Consider the following 15,510-nt stretch of genomic DNA (forward strand, 5'->3'; position numbering starts at 1 on the left):
GTTTCATAGATGGAGCGCCAAAATGTAAAAGCTTCTCGATTATTTTCCGGGCACTGTTTTCCATTGAAACAAACAGAAATGGTACATTATCCCAGAAGAAAATGCAATGAAACCTGAAAGAAATTGAATCAAAACAAAACATCTATAGGCTTAGAAGAGATGGATAAATTCAAGAAAACAAGAATGGGACAGAAAGAACAACTGGAGGTTTACACAGCCATTGGATCAGAAAACCTGAATCGAACACCTTAAAAAAGGTAACAAAAAACCAAGCTAGATATGAGCATATCATCAATACCCGCATTTCAAATCGTCTGAAAAACCAGGTTAACAGGTCCAAGCAAGCTGAAAATGGAAACAATGAAGCCAATTCATAGCAAAGAAGGCTTTGATTACCGACTAGGACTGAATTTCTTGAAGGTAGGTAATTTTTTGGCTATATCAGATTTCAATTTGCAGCTGAAGGAGAGAGCTTCTGAAGCCAGTCTGTCAATTTCTTCTTCCTTGTTCTCATAGATGTAGAAAGCTACAAAGGCAATTAGAAGCCCTGCAATGGTTACAAGCACAAAGTCCCCTTTCAGTTCAAGGAGCATAATAGTAAAAGGATGAAATGGGTCTCGCTTCTAGCATTGATTTGATACGAAAATGGGTCAAGGAAGACATGAAGAGGCTCAAAATCTGCTGATGTAGAAAGAGAACCCGACTGAAAGAGACATGAAACTGGATACCGTGACATCCAAACATGTCAATAAGTATCCCTCAAGGCCAACCAACTGGGTTCATTCTGGGCCTAGGAATATTTCCTGAACGAGAATGATCAGATAATGGGAAGGATGCCACCAATCCATATATTTACCACAGAGCAATCAGACATGCTCCCAAAGTCGTGAGACACTTAAAAAATTCAGGGTTTGAGATATTGATTGCAACAATGATTTCAATCACAGATAAAATAGAAGTGAGATCCTGAAACTAAAAGTTCCTTCAAACTGCATCAAAATGCTTTAAACCTTTTTATGGGAAAGGTCAGGATTGGCCAGATTTTAGAAAATGTCAAAAATTCTGAATAAGGTTGAGAATCAAAGAGCTGTTTGGTAACATTTCCTGAAAACAATTTTTTGATCTTCATAATCAAAAACTGTTTTCTAACTGAGAAAACACATTAAGCAAACTTTTGATAGAAAACAAGTTTTCTAGAGCTTGTTATAAAAAAAAGTTGTTTTTTAACTTTGAGGTGTTTTCAGGGTCTGTTTGATTGCTGTTTTTGAAAACTGTTCTGGAAAACAGTCTTTGGTGTTTTCAAGAAAAACAAAATGTGTTTGAGAACTGTATTCTGGAAAACAGTTTTTGTTCTCTAAAAAGAAAAGAAAAAAAAAAACATGTTTGATTGAGTTAATAAAAAAGTTTTTTAGAATAAGTAAAACAAAAACTATGTTTGAAAGTTTTTTTTTTAATTAATAAAGTGTTTTCTTCCATTAACTTGATATTATAAATATATAAATAATTTTTATATGCACAATTCATTTAAATTAAAAAAAATTATTCCATTTTGAAATTTTTACACTAGTTATAATTTTCTTAAACAAATGATGACTTTGTAACCATGTGTAAGTATATTAATTTCAATAATTTAAGAAAGAAGAAAGGGCTTGCAGGTGGGGGTATGGTGATTGGGTGGAGCTCACCTTCGTGGAAACACAAAAAGCAACTAGGAAAACACAAAAAAAAAGAAGAGAAAACACAGAGAACAATCTATTATTTGAACAGTGAAAAAACAATGAAAACATCTTTTCATTGTTCTCAAAAAAGTAGTTTTTGAGAACACGGAAAACACAAAAAACAAAAACACAACCCCTTCCCCAAACATGTTTTTAGTGTTTTTTGTTTTTAAGAACATAAAATAGTTCTTAAAAACAGCAACCAAACAAACCCTCAGTCATTTTTTGCTGAGTTTTTTGAGCAACGATTGAAGAAATGTAGAATACTTTAAAAACTTTTGCATTGTACATAAGTGTACAGTACCTTTAGAGAGAATAAGCCAGAAAACTATATTTCATATTTGAGTTCTCAAACAAAATTTTGTTTGCAAAAACAATTAAGAACTGTTTTTTAAAACATTGCCAGACAGGCCTCAAGTCTTTCACAAATTTTTGGTATTTTATTGTCCAAAGAGAGAGACAGAACCTGTAACAAATAAGCTTTGCAGTGAAATAGCTCCAAGGAAGCTGAGAATCAATAGGGAGAGAACAACCTGTTTCATCACCAAAGTAGAGAAAAACATTAGCAAAATAATTAACATTGACAGAATTAGCCCAACAATTACTAAAATGACCAAGAACCAAATATAGATTACCACGAATCAGTAAGCAGCATGCCTGAAACTACATGCCTAAATTAACTAAAGGATGTGGAGGGACCACATGACTGCAGTAAATTAGCAATAATTCATCTCATTATAGGTGAGAATAACAAAATTACAGAAAAAACTTTGTTTCCAATACGTCATATCCTACATCAAAGCACATATCTACTTTTGCTTTACATATAACAAACTAATGCATAAATGTGAAAACAAGAACTTACATAATGAAAATATTTGTGATTAGAAACATGCGAAATAAGGAGACAACATGAAAAATAGTAACATACCTTAAGGAATAGCATCCAGTCATCCCCCTTGCAAAGAGATTTTAAAACATTTACAGCAGTATTCCATGATGAAGCTACTGAGAGAGCAGCTCGATGTGACCTCTCTTCTGAGAAATGGAAATTTGATGGAGGAATTTTCTCAACCGTATACCCCAATCTGCATCAATAAATAATTCCGTTTACAACCACCAGTTACTGTTTCTTCAAATTATAAACTTGAACTTGTTTCTATCAGCCTCATGTCCAACCAAAACATGTTGGCAATTGATCAACCCATTGTAAAAATAAACTGTAGCCCATAAAATACACAAATTGGGTGATCCAGAAAACCAATAACCACACTCTCATGGGGCTCATGTTTACTGCAAAACTTCATCCATATGATAGTCAGATATGTAACGAACAATAGATTGATGTGCTTCCAATTCATGGCCAAGCCAGGTAATTGTGGTTGATTAATTGGACAAGTGCCGACATATACGATATCTTATTCTTTATAGATAATTTATAATTGTGCGAGGAAATGCAGATTGGCATTTTAAAATTTCAGAAAAGAGATAAGCATGCATACATTTTCTCAGGTAAATTGCCATGGATGAACAAGAATATTGATGCCACCAAGAAAAGTTTTGAAACTGCAGTGACGATGGTATAGCCAGATGCAATGAAGTTGTAGTAAAACGCCATCAAAACTAACAATGTGGTGAGTGCCAGCATTTTATCCTTCCACAGAAGTGTGTCAGCCACTGCAAGAGGCACCAACAGAAAAGGCATTGCTTTAAAAATGAATTACGTATATTATAACTTTTCACATTGCTTCAACTTCTCACAATTGTGAATTTTTTATTACATTTCAATAATGTCACAGATCATCAGTGTATCCTCATTTAAAATATGTGTGTGCAACTTTGTAGCTAAAATTCTCTCCTCGTTTACCATCCAGTGTCATGCATATCTCCCACCTACCAACAGACTCGGATCATTCAATGGAGGGTTCCCTCTTGAATGGACAATCTTTGAACAATTCTGAATGAGAATAGCAACTTGAAAATAAATGAACTACAAAATCCAATGTCATTGTTCAAATTCTGTCCAACATGCTTACTTTTTGGATTGTCTGAGATAGAATCATGTTATGATAGGAAAATCCTTGTTACATAGATAATAATGATTCATAGTCCAAGCTTTTTAGACAATCGACAATGAACAAAAATTTCTAATATTTCAATGCCCTTTTTTTTTAAGTTAAACATCAAAACCAAAATTCACTTCTTACAAAATCTGTGTCTTCAACCTTCATCTACCTTTCCCTAAAACCTTCAACTTCAGTAATTCTGTCCACATCAGGTCATTTTGCCAGATGAAAACCCAGATAAATGAGGAAGTTTGGCATAAAGCTCAGCTGAACCCTCTTGCTTTGAAATCTAATTCATATTTACTATATCAGGTGATTGTAAATTTGCAATTGACAAGTTCATAAACTTTCTTGTAACCACCATAATTATCTTTTTCAATCAACTAATGCTACCCATTGGGTAAATCAGTCAAACAATCAATATGATAGTGGAGTATGGAAACAGAGAAGATCGCCACTTATTGGATGGTCACATGCTCAGTATTCAGCCGTGAACTGTAGGAATGCATCTAGATTATAGCTAGCATTTGGGCAAACATCACAAAAAAAAAAAAAGGGAAGAAAAAGAAGCATAGAGAAAGAAGATTCATTGAGGCCTCTTACCTCTTCCACTTCCAAGATATCTGGAAGCTTTAGATGGTCCCTCTCTTTTAGGTAGACGTTCAGCTCTCAAATCTGGGTATGAATCAATTGTCCTCCTTAGACCCTCCTGCAGGAGAAATGAAATTACATTTGTCACAACTACACCTACATAAGATCTTGGGATTAACTACAACATAAAATCACCTCATGCTTTGGCCCTGTCTTTCTATGCTTCAGTTGGTCTCATCAATAAAAGGTGTACAACTTTGGCCATTTGGATTGAGTGCAAAACTTGAAAAGCTAAAAATATTTTAAATATATGAAAGAAAACCCTTTTACAGACATTTCAACATGCTATATTAGTCATGCAAAATATATCTTGTTGGAGGATTAAACTAGTGGCACTATAACTTTAAGTGTGGCCCCTCCAAGAGGCTATTGCTCATTGGAAGTTAAAATCAGTGAGCACCGGAAGCATCACAAGGGCAGCAATAAGCGGCTCCATAACTTAGTGTAGCTAAAGTTGGTGAACTTTAAATTACCATGTTCAAGTTCATGAAATACCCAACAATAAACCAAACAGAGCTTTGAATACTAGTGCAAGATCATAAGCTCCATGTTAGAAAAACCAAATGTATCTTTACTGATTCTCATGGAACGAGGAAAGACCTGGAGTGATACAATGGGCGTGTAGCTAAGTTGATCCTTCGCTTTTGAACAACAAAAAGTTCTGCTGCAAGAGAGGAGCCTAATTCTTGAAGGGGTCAACTGAGGAACCTTCATACCATATGGGGCTAACATCTTATAGGTCCACTCCACCATGTGTGCAATAGGCATCATAACCAAGGCAGGGATCTTTATTCTTGGCCTGCAAACTACATGAAATCAGACAAAAGACAACAGGCATTGATAATAACATATCTACAATTCATTCTCGATTCCTTTTAGGAAAAAAGAATTAATAAGCAGAAACAAGAAATCCAGATTTCTTAAAAAATAATAATATTCCTACTTCTGCAAGAACCCTCAAGCAGTGGCTAGCTAGAAGGATGGATAGCCAATAGGAATTTTTCTTTTCATTAACTAGAAACATAATGATCATGGACAACAAACCATGCAGCCAGGAGAATTATATCCTGAAATTTTCCACAGGTTGTACCAATGTTCCAACAAATGAAAACTCTATTCTTCTTTCTTTCAATAATTCCAAAAGAAATTGCATGAGGCACTGCCCTCCACCCTTAAATCCATTTAACTCAGCCCTAATCCACCATCCCACCATTAAGTAAAGAAAAAAAGAGAAAAAAAAAATAGAAGCTCAAAGCTCTGAAACAACTTTGTAATGAATAAAAAAGTGGTCCACCAATTCAGTGGCTTCTTCACACCATACTAGAGAAGAAAAGGAAAAGAAAACAACTTAAAAACTGGTAACATGCATTCAGTGAAAGGGGGGAGAACACAAGCTTATAAACTACTTAAGCGTTCTGCTGATTCAATGGCTTCTTCACACCATACTCACGAAGAAAAGAAAAAGAAAAATGAATTAAAAACAACAGATGTACACTCGGTGAAAGGGGGGAGGACACAAACTTACAACAACATTCATCCACCCAAAATGAACGAGGAAAGTAGAAGAGCACAAATTGGAAGAAAGAAATACCTTTCATAGCCAAGACCTTCAAGAATAAGTGAGACAAACTCCCAAAACTTGATTGGTTCCATATTGGTTATAAAGTATGCCTGTAAAACTATCATGTTATTGCAATTATCAACTAGAGTAGCAAGCGCAGAGAGTAAAGAAACTACTTTCCCTATCTCCTAGCTTGATGTGGCAATTCATTTCAAAATTTTCACTGACATGTTTTAGACGATGTTACTTATAATAGAAGTTTATATTATTAAATTTTTTAATCTATCTAATTGTATTTTTTTGTGATAAATTTTACAATTTTTTTTTAGAATTTATTGAGCTTTTAAAATAGCATATTTTACTAATCCGATATATGTTGAGTCGGTACCTCCTAAGTCAATGACTGATATTGTGATTTTGAACCATGAATATGGAATTTTATTTTATTTATTATTTTTTTTATTTTTATAGCAATTGAAACATGGATGCATGCTTAAAAAAGGGATTGGATAGAATGATAGAAACTAAAATGATTGAAACAGTACCTGCCCTGCAGCTTGCTCTGCAATTTTCCCTTCTGAAGCCAGAGCTTGTTCAGCACATATATGGGCATGTGCCACATTTTCAACATAAGTGAAATCATACATGTTATTGCCATCACCAATGATGAACTGCATTGTTAACATGGAACAAAAATAAATATTAGAATTTACTGAGGATAACATACACCTACAACATCAACATAAAGAAACATCGCAGGGAAAAGAAGCACTCCTGTCTTCGGAAATCTATAGCCAAAATTTTACATGGTCGAGAAATACTGCCATACCAACTACCGATAGGCCCTACCAAAGACATCTTTGACGTAAAAAATAACTAATTATATGATCATAATTGTTTTAATTATTTAAGCTGTCAAAATATTTTTGATAAATTATCAGACTTTGTTCCATGAATTTTTAAAGAAAAGTTATTTAAAATAAAAGCTCATTTAGATAATCTGTCATGTGAAGAACTAAGGTCACCACAGTGATTGCATCAATATTTTTATTAAGAAAGTGTATAATTCAAATCATAGTCTTAAATTGAAATTGAATATCATGAGGAAAAATACATGAAGAAGATGCCAAAGTGATGATTAACAGGGATAGAGAACATGCTTGCCTTGGATTTCCCAGCCCTTGCAGCATTAACCAAAGACGGAACCAACAACTTATCGCCAGGGCCAAAGATGCTGCTTGGACGTATGCAGCATGTCAGAAGTCCATTAGTACCATTTGACTTGGTCACCAATGCCTCTCCTTCAGCTTTAGTTGCCGAATATGAATCATTGTGCTGAAACAGTTCAATGCCATATAGAGCAAAAGTCAGTGGTGGTTAGGGAAGTTGAGAGTTGTGGTTTTATATGAACAATTAGTAGAATAATCAAAATAATAACAGGATTAATAAACACACACAGGTTATTTGTGTAAATACTTTTACATGTTTAAAACCACTTTTCTCTGAATTGTTAGTTCTAAATGATATAAAATTATTAAAATCAACTTTTATACCTTAAGACACATTAAGATATTTAATAAAAATGCTTTCTCAACTAATATGTTAGTTAAAAAGAAAAAAAAAAGAAAAAGAAAAACCAATTACTGCTGCCTGTGACTTTGTTTGATTTTCAAACTGTAGCTGAACTGAATTCTATATTACATGATCTTGAGGAAGAATCTTAGAGCAGTCAATACCTTATCTGGATACAGCAGTGACTCGTCCCCATTAAATATTCCGTGAACCCCATCAAAAACCACACTAGGAGAGCTTGTATAGATAAGTCTCTTTACTTTTTGCTCAATACAGGCATCAATTACATTCTTTGTTCCTACAGAATAAAGTTAAAATAAAACACAAAATAAATATTTGATCAGCCAAAGTAAAGGGGAAGCAATTTCAGAAACATGTCAAATTTAATCTTAGCAGCCAGCATTTTTTACCTTGCACATTGACTGAATGATGGAGCTGGTGATTGTTAATGGATGAATCTGGAGCAGCCATGTGGAAAACAGCCTCAGCTCCTTGGCATGCTGTGGAATCGAAACATGTGAGACAAGATCAACCCATATAATAGGGATTAAAATGTTCAATCCAATTACAGATACAAGTTTTAACATCCCACCCCACAATTTGGTTATCCAGGCCAAAAAAGACATAAAGTTCCCAAAAATTTTATTTTGGAAATAGGGAATGAAAACAAAGTGGATGAAATAAATACTATAGATGCATATAGGATGGATTTGACCTTTAAGCACTTGAGCCTTGTCTCGAAGGTCAGCAGATACATATTCAGCACGACCAGACTGCAGAGCCTCACCAAGTAGTCCCTTCTCCTCGCTCGGTTCCAACTTGATAGAGGGTCCCAAGTCTGCAATTCGAACTGAAAATCTCCCAGAGCGAATGAGCATTTCCACCAAATGCCGTGCAGCAAAACCCCTCCCCCCAGTCACAACACACCATTTCTGCTCCCCTTCCATACTCCACAAGGCCCTGCAAACATCAGTTTATTGACTAACCTTCACTTTCAACAACTGAATTCACAGTCTACCATTTTTTTTTTGGGTAAGTTTTCATGATTGTACTCTAAAGCGACTGAGGATCCAAAACAGAAGGGTCCACTCAGAAATTCAATTTTCAATATTTTTTTGAAAAAAAACCCACAATGACAACAAACCGGATCAGTTGAAAAGAATGGTACTGATCCAGGACTCATACAAATCCAGCATTGCCTGGATTCCCAAGAATTTCACCAATCCAAAATGTTTCCCATGTTACCAAATCAAAATGACACTAAACCCACACAGCTCACTCAAAGACCCATGCTTACAATGAATGAAGAAATTTAACAAACACCTCATCTGCAACACAACATGAGTTCAAGTTACAGGAACCCACCTAACACTTTACTCCATAAACACCAGATTGATAGTAAGAACAGAAAAAAAAAAAAAAAACGCACCATCAATAAATGAAATGTACTCTGACGCCGAGAAATTAAGAAAAACTTAAAAGAGAGAAATGCGTGTAAGCTCAATTGACTTCAGGTCAGAAGACAAGTGAATCCAAGCCTAGCCCGGAATCTACAAATAGATAAGAGTAAGAAACTGGTTTACCCGAGTCCTCTGTTGTTCAACTCTGTCTCTCTGTTGAATCAAATCCTAAGAAGGGATTTCACAGCTCCGAAGATCTGAGAGACCCACAGATAAACGAATGGGCAGGTTAATTAACCGCCGTTGATGGGGAGATTTTCATTTGGATGCTCCTCTTTCTTTGCCTCTAGTCTTCTTTCTTCCTTTCTTTCGGTCTTTTTTCATTTTTAATTATTTCATTTTTTAAATAAATTCCATAGACCCCAAAATTTTGGTGATAAACGTAGATATTATCCCGATTATACGCCTGCAAAATTTTCAATTACAATAAGAAATTTTAAATAATTATAATTTAATTTTCTAATATTATTATTTAGATGAAGTTTTTATGTAATAATTTTATAGTGTTATGATCATTTCACCTGAAAACCAATAATACGGAGTAAGTCAAATATTTTATGACATTTGATATCACATTTCACGCATCTATTTTAAGGGTTATCGTTTGAATAATTCATCCCAAATTTAAAAACGATGTTATTATATCATGTTACAATTAAAATTAAATATAAATTAATTGAAGCATTATGTATGATTAAATAAACACTTCAATAAAAAAAAATAAAAAAGGGATCTAATCCATGAGTATTATACTTTCTTTTTTTTTTTTCACGTTTTTCTAAGGATATTATTATTTTTATTTATAATGAAAATATTTTTTAAAATATAAAATTCATTTTTTTTTAATTGTAATTGTTATTGTTTTAATTGATTGCTCACTCACTTGCAATTGGTGGCACCTCCAACCATTTTCATCAATTTACAGATTAATTTTCTCAAATTCAACTCATTTGGATATTACTTAGAAGCAGTGACATAAAATTCTACGAGTACAATACATCGTATCATATTTTTAATACAAAAATAATATATACATAGATCAATGAATTGAAAAAATAAAATAAAGAACAAGAGTGATCACTTACAAGATTCATGGTGAAAATCGTTGCATTAATGATTAAATAGAAAATAAAGAATTATTAAACTAAACAAAATCAAATTTAAGATCAATAATGAACAAAAAAAAAATGAGAACATTGCTTTCTATTACAAAATGTAAGATAAAAAATAGACTTAAAAATACTAAAAAATAAAAAATAAAACATTATAAATTATTTAATAGAATTTTGAATTAATTAGTTAATATTTTTGTGGGTGTAAAGTAATGTTAAATCAAAATAATTAACTTTCTATCTTTTTTTAAAAAGGTAATCAATCGCATTTGACATCCCCTTATTATAATTAAAATAACAACTTTAGGTACCGCTAGCTCACATAGTGCGATGAGTGGTGTGTATAAGGTTATATTTGTTAATTTTATATTTTTTATGTTTTTATTTGAAAAACAATTGTTTTTTTATATAAATACCTTTAATTATTTCAATGTATTTACATTATTGTTTTTAAAGTAATAGATGTTTTTAGAATAAAAATTAAATATTATTTTTATCGAGGTCAAAACAATGAAGGACGAGAGTTTAAATTTTCAAAATGGTTTTTATCAAACTTTTTAATCAAATAACCTAAAATTTTTTATTCAATCTAATAATTTTTTTTCACGTCAATAGGAAATCCCCGCCCTAAAACTAAAATATATCATCACTTCCCGTTGGAGAAATAGAATTGAAGGAGCGACTGAGAGGACCCTAGAGGCTAGGGTTTTGCGCTGGGTCACTGCGATTTGGCATCAAAGTTCTGATTTTTGATTGACAGGGAGGCAAAAGACATATACATCTCATCTGGGTTTTGGCTTAAGACTCGAAACGCTGCGTTTAGAGGCATACCCAGGTGGCGCATTCGCCTGCTTCAAAGGAATTTGCATTCGCCTTCTCCCAGGTTACGTCTTTTGTATTGTTTGTTCTTGGTGTGTTGCAGTTGGGATTAATGCAATCGATTCATTTTAGGCGTAAAATGATGGCTTACAGAGTCATTGGAACTGTGATCGAGTTGAATTGTAGTAAATACGCATCTGGGTATAAAGAATCTTTGCAGCATACTCGATTGATGACCACGAGTAAGAGGGTTCAAGATAGAAGTACGAAGAAGAGGGTGCATGATCTTGAAATTGTGACGGAGAAGTGGAAGATAGTTTCCAAAGTTTTGTTCCTTATGGAGGTTTTGAAGAAGGAGGCTGAGCAGATTATCACAGTGAGGTCACTGGATCAGTATAGGAGGCAGGTTAATCTGCCAAAGCCCCATAAGATATCCGACTTTATTCGGAAATCTCCCAAATTGTTTGAGTTGTATAAGGATCAGAAAGGGGTGTTGTGGTGTGGGATGACCAAAGAAGCCGAGGATCTGGTGGCCGAGGAGGAGAGGCTTCTCGAGGAGCATGCTGATAAAGCCGCTGAGCATGTTACGAGGTTTTTAATGATGTCGATAGATAAGCGGCTTCCATTGGATAAGATTGCCCATTTCAGGAGAGATTTTGGTCTGCCATATGATTTTCGGACCAGTTGGGTGCGGAAGTATCCTCAACATTTTAGGGTAGTTAAGTCTGAGGATGAACTTGAGTATTTGGAACTTGTTTCTTGGAATCCTGCCTTGGCTGTGACAGAATTGGAGAAGAAGGCAAATGGGGCAAATGGAGATATTCTTCCCACACCGGGTTTGCTTTCCCTTCCGTTCCCCTTGAAATTTCCTCCTAACTACAAGAAGGTGTATAGGTATGGAGGAAAAATTGATCACTTTCAGAAACGGTCGTATTTGTCTCCATATGCAGATGCCCGTGGCATGAAAGCTGGGTCACGAGAATTTGATAAGAGGGCAGTGGCTATTATGCATGAGTTGCTTAGCTTTACTATTGAGAAGAGGTTGGTCACAGATCACCTTACCCACTTCCGTTGGGAACTTGTTATGCCTCAAAAGCTCATGAGACTTCTTCTGAAGCATTTTGGCATTTTCTATGTCTCTGAGAGGGGGAAGAGGTTTAGTGTGTTCTTGACTGAAGCCTATGAAGGTTCAGAGCTGATTGACAAATGCCCATTGGTTCTTTGGAAGGAAAAAGTCCAGAATCTTATTGGTTACAGAGGAAGGAAGCGCAGAATTGAAACTTTTGATGACTTGACAGATATGGAGGATACTAGTTTGTTTGAGATGGATTCTGAGAATGAAAATTTTGATGCAGAACTCGAGCAGGGTGAGACCATTGATGGTTTAGGCAATGGCTTACTTGCAGATGACGTTGAGATGGAGATTGGAGAGATTTGCAATGCATACAAGGATAATGAACCATCCTGAGGTCATATATCTTTTCTTTTAATATCAATTTTTTTTAAAAGAAAAAAAAATTGCTTAATTTAACTTTGAAAGATTCTATATTTTTTTTTGGATTTTGATAATCCAGTCCGCAGAAGAAAGCAAAAGAGCATTTAGCATAAATCAAGGAAAATCTTTTGGCACATACCTTGGCAAAGTCTTCAAAAATTTATTCTGATAGTGGAAAGTTAGAACTATGATATCATTACATGGTTTTAGTGGTAACCATCAGCACACACCAGTAGAAAGTGGGCTATATCATTCAATTTTCAGAGAAATTATGAGAATAATAGAGACTGGTTGTGGGTTATTCAGAGAATATGAGTTTACTAGAAGAGTACAAGTTTCCATGAAGATGTTTACTATGGCACTCTCCCGTCTCATCTATTTGTTGCTAGGGGGAACCCAACCCTGCTTTTGGCTGAACAACTTAATACAACTATTCTGTTGAATAGAGATACTTTAATTTTTCAGAAACCAAAACATCATGGAGTGTAAGATTCAAAAATCTTTCTTAAGACAAAGAATATGCTTCTTAAGACTTTGTTTTCGTGGTCCCATGGTGGTTTGGGTTCTTCTTTTCATCTTTGTTGACCTTTGTTGATGGTAGGGGACTAATTTACTTGGGTTGTGGTTTTCAGGTGTGCTGTTTTATACATCGTGTGTGTATGGGTTGTGCCTCCTTTTGTTAGGCGCATTTAATATATAAACTTTATTTGCCCTTCCAATAAAAAAGGAAAAAGATAAAAATTTGTCTTCTGTTTTTCATGTAACCAAATGGAGGATTGTGTAATTAAGTTTGTTTTAGTGAGTATATTAGCATCCATGGTAAAAGGGACAATTCTAGCAGTGGAAACATTTTCATGACATTGTTATTTTCATCATTGGAAAAGAAATAATTTTTTTCAAAAAGTAGAACTGCAGGGTCATCTTTTTTATTGCTTTTTGGAAAATTTCATGTACATTGATTCTTTCATGGAATGCTAATCTCCAAAGTGATGACCTGTTTGTAGGTTCTATGACTACTCATGGTAAAAAAGTGCTTTTAAATATGTTATGTGGCAAAGTATTCTATTCAAGTTTCTAAACCTTTCAAGTTCAATCATGAGATCTTTGGGATTATTTCTAAAGGCATAGTTTTTATTACTCTTGAAGTCATAACACTTGTGCATTGTTTTTAATTTTTTCTGAAGGTTCCAGTTGTGTCAAGAAACGGCATATGCTTTGTCTGTTAACTGACCTGATCCGATTTAATTTTTCATTTCTATGGCCTCTCGCCTAGCTGCCAACAAAGAAAGACAAAAAAAGAAAACAAGGAAATAAGAATTTCTTTATTTTACTCAAGGATGGTTAGACTAGGATCTGCCTGTCAGAGAGGAAAAAAAAAGGGACCAAGATCATTTCCTTGATATTTATGTTGGCTTACCAATCAAGCTGCTGTGCTGATTGAACATTATAACATACATGTACTGCCTAGGAGCCGTTCTGCTACTGCAATGCACCTCTCCTATTAATCTGTGAAGCAGCAAATTTTCTGAAATTATGCATTCTGACTACTGATCAGCTTATGTGAGTGAGTCTACTCCATTTTCGATCTCTAATTTTACCATGTAATCTACCAGGAAAATTACATTTGTTGACTGATATCTCATCAAATGGTCACTGTATGAATCTATTAAAACAGGCACAACTAGCTTACCTTAGCTCTGGGAAGCAACAGGGCCTGAAAGGAAAGCTGCACAGCATTCATTTGAAGGAAGCTCATGGAAAAAAGCTCAAGGATCTTTTCCTTAGAGGTTTGTTGATTCATCCGGCTCTTGTTTAGTTCTAGTGATGACAATGCTAATTTGTGGATTGGATTTTACTAAAAGGCATCCATTTTATGAAGGGCACTTTGTCTAGCTGCATGTTAACGAGTTTCTGAAACTCCCTCCATATCCCTTCTTGAAGTACCTAAAAATCTTTTAAAGGGGGCTAAATGACACATTTCCAGTGAACGATTTCTTCGTAGTTTCTATTGAATGATATGCTTTCTCAAGTTTATATGTTCATACGGGCAGTTTTCTGTATAAGATTTGCAACCACCTTCTGTTGTGCACCACCATGTGAGGTTACAAGGGGCTGTTGCTGCCATATGTAATAAGAAACAGGCAGTGGTTAAAGCACGGGAAATGGTTTCTGTGATTTGGACTGGTGTAGAGGGCAAAAAAGCTCTGAAACAGGCTGTTGATTGTGATGATAAGTTGATAACCCAGGATCTTACTGTATTTCATCATTACCCCAATATAGCTATCGGTTTCTGTGCTGAATGCCTCAATACTCTGTTGGAAACTATATTGCAGGAACCCAGTCAATCCAGAGTCACGGGGAAATGGCGAAGGGCACGAGAGTCTGATCCACCTTCTTGGGCTGCATGTGAGTGAAGCCATCCATCCATCCATGTGCTGAGCATGAAAATTTGATTAACGTGATCCCATCTCATGCCTACTTCCGGGGCAAAGCGCACGGGCATACTTTCTTTTTGTTTTTAAAAATTGGTGAAATCAAATTCCATTGTTCTCTAAAAATAATTTTTTATTTCATTTTGTTTTTAAAATTTGTTTTGAAAGAGCATGACAGATCAATATTAGGAAATTTTAAAAATAGTCTAAAATAGAAAATAGTTTTTAAATCATACCGCCAATTGGACTTTAAATTTTCTTGGCACAATTTTGGCTTTTTTTTTTTTTTAAGAAAACACTTTTGATGATTTTTAAAAGCAATAATTTGTTTTGGAAATGAATTTAATGTATTTTCATTGAGCATTATGAAAAACAATTGAAAATATCGAAAACATCGAAAATTTTTTTGCTCTGTGCATGATATATCCGATATTTCAAATGCAATTTTGTTCAAATGCTTAAAATTATTTTTTTTTTCTAAAAAAAAAAAAAAAACCTAAATAGCATATGAAGTTGTACGAAGTTTGTTCACAATTTGTAATAAAATGAGTTTGACGTGTAGACATGTATTTTGAGAACATTACTAAACAGGCTCTAGAAATTACAAAAAAAATTAATGACGTG

At 34.4% G+C, this 15,510-nt stretch overlaps 2 protein-coding genes across 5 annotated transcripts; one reads left to right on the plus strand and one right to left on the minus strand.

The window, feature by feature from the left end:
- Window positions 1-12: 12 nt before the first annotated feature.
- Window positions 13-9,331, minus strand: LOC117913150 (3beta-hydroxysteroid-dehydrogenase/decarboxylase). 2 transcript variants are annotated; one of them, XM_034828092.1, is made up of 13 exons: window positions 9,152-9,331; window positions 8,284-8,528; window positions 7,979-8,068; window positions 7,733-7,866; window positions 7,161-7,331; window positions 6,542-6,667; window positions 6,027-6,106; window positions 5,036-5,234; window positions 4,388-4,493; window positions 3,221-3,395; window positions 2,650-2,806; window positions 2,185-2,251; window positions 13-547 (listed from the first exon to the last, which is right to left on the minus strand). In XM_034828092.1, the coding sequence occupies exons 2-13, from the start codon at window positions 8,513-8,515 to the stop codon at window positions 393-395; spliced, it is 1,692 nt and encodes a 563-aa protein (XP_034683983.1). In that variant the 5' UTR covers window positions 8,516-8,528; window positions 9,152-9,331; the 3' UTR covers window positions 13-392. The 2 variants fall into 2 exon arrangements, with proteins under 2 accessions (XP_034683983.1, XP_034683984.1); XM_034828093.1 differs by lacking the exon at window positions 9,152-9,331 and adding an exon at window positions 8,998-9,117.
- A 1,483-nt stretch (window positions 9,332-10,814) lies between these two features.
- On the plus strand, window positions 10,815-14,846 carry LOC117912860 (protein WHAT'S THIS FACTOR 1 homolog, chloroplastic-like). 3 transcript variants are annotated; one of them, XR_004651047.1, is made up of 3 exons: window positions 10,815-12,428; window positions 13,639-14,241; window positions 14,788-14,846. XR_004651047.1 is itself a non-coding variant. In XM_034827617.1 (2 exons), exon 1 carries the CDS (start codon window positions 11,072-11,074, stop codon window positions 12,425-12,427), a length of 1,356 nt encoding a protein of 451 aa, XP_034683508.1. In that variant the 5' UTR covers window positions 10,815-11,071; the 3' UTR covers window position 12,428; window positions 13,087-13,204. The 3 variants fall into 3 exon arrangements, 1 of the variants encoding a protein (XP_034683508.1); XR_004651048.1 differs by having other exon boundaries at window positions 14,130-14,241; XM_034827617.1 differs by lacking the exons at window positions 13,639-14,241; window positions 14,788-14,846 and adding an exon at window positions 13,087-13,204.
- The last annotated feature ends 664 nt before the right edge of the window (window positions 14,847-15,510 follow it).

This window comes from Vitis riparia, chromosome 4 (assembly GCF_004353265.1).
Source record: "Vitis riparia cultivar Riparia Gloire de Montpellier isolate 1030 chromosome 4, EGFV_Vit.rip_1.0, whole genome shotgun sequence".
Taxonomy (NCBI): domain Eukaryota; kingdom Viridiplantae; phylum Streptophyta; class Magnoliopsida; order Vitales; family Vitaceae; genus Vitis; species Vitis riparia.

Excerpts from the sequence above, each read along its gene's own strand:
- LOC117913150 (XM_034828092.1), bottom strand. The coding sequence starts at position 8,515 with ATGGAAGGGGAGCAGAAATGGTGTGTTGTGACTGGGGGGAGGGGTTTT. Across the intron at positions 7,867-7,978 it reads TCATTCAGTCAATGTGCAAG|GAACAAAGAATGTAATTGAT; the intron begins GTAAAAAATGCT and ends TTTATTCTGTAG. Across the intron at positions 3,396-4,387 it reads ATATCTTGGAAGTGGAAGAG|TGGCTGACACACTTCTGTGG; the intron begins GTAAGAGGCCTC and ends TGCCTCTTGCAG.
- LOC117912860 (XM_034827617.1), top strand. The coding sequence starts at position 11,072 with ATGCAATCGATTCATTTTAGGCGTAAAATGATGGCTTACAGAGTCATT.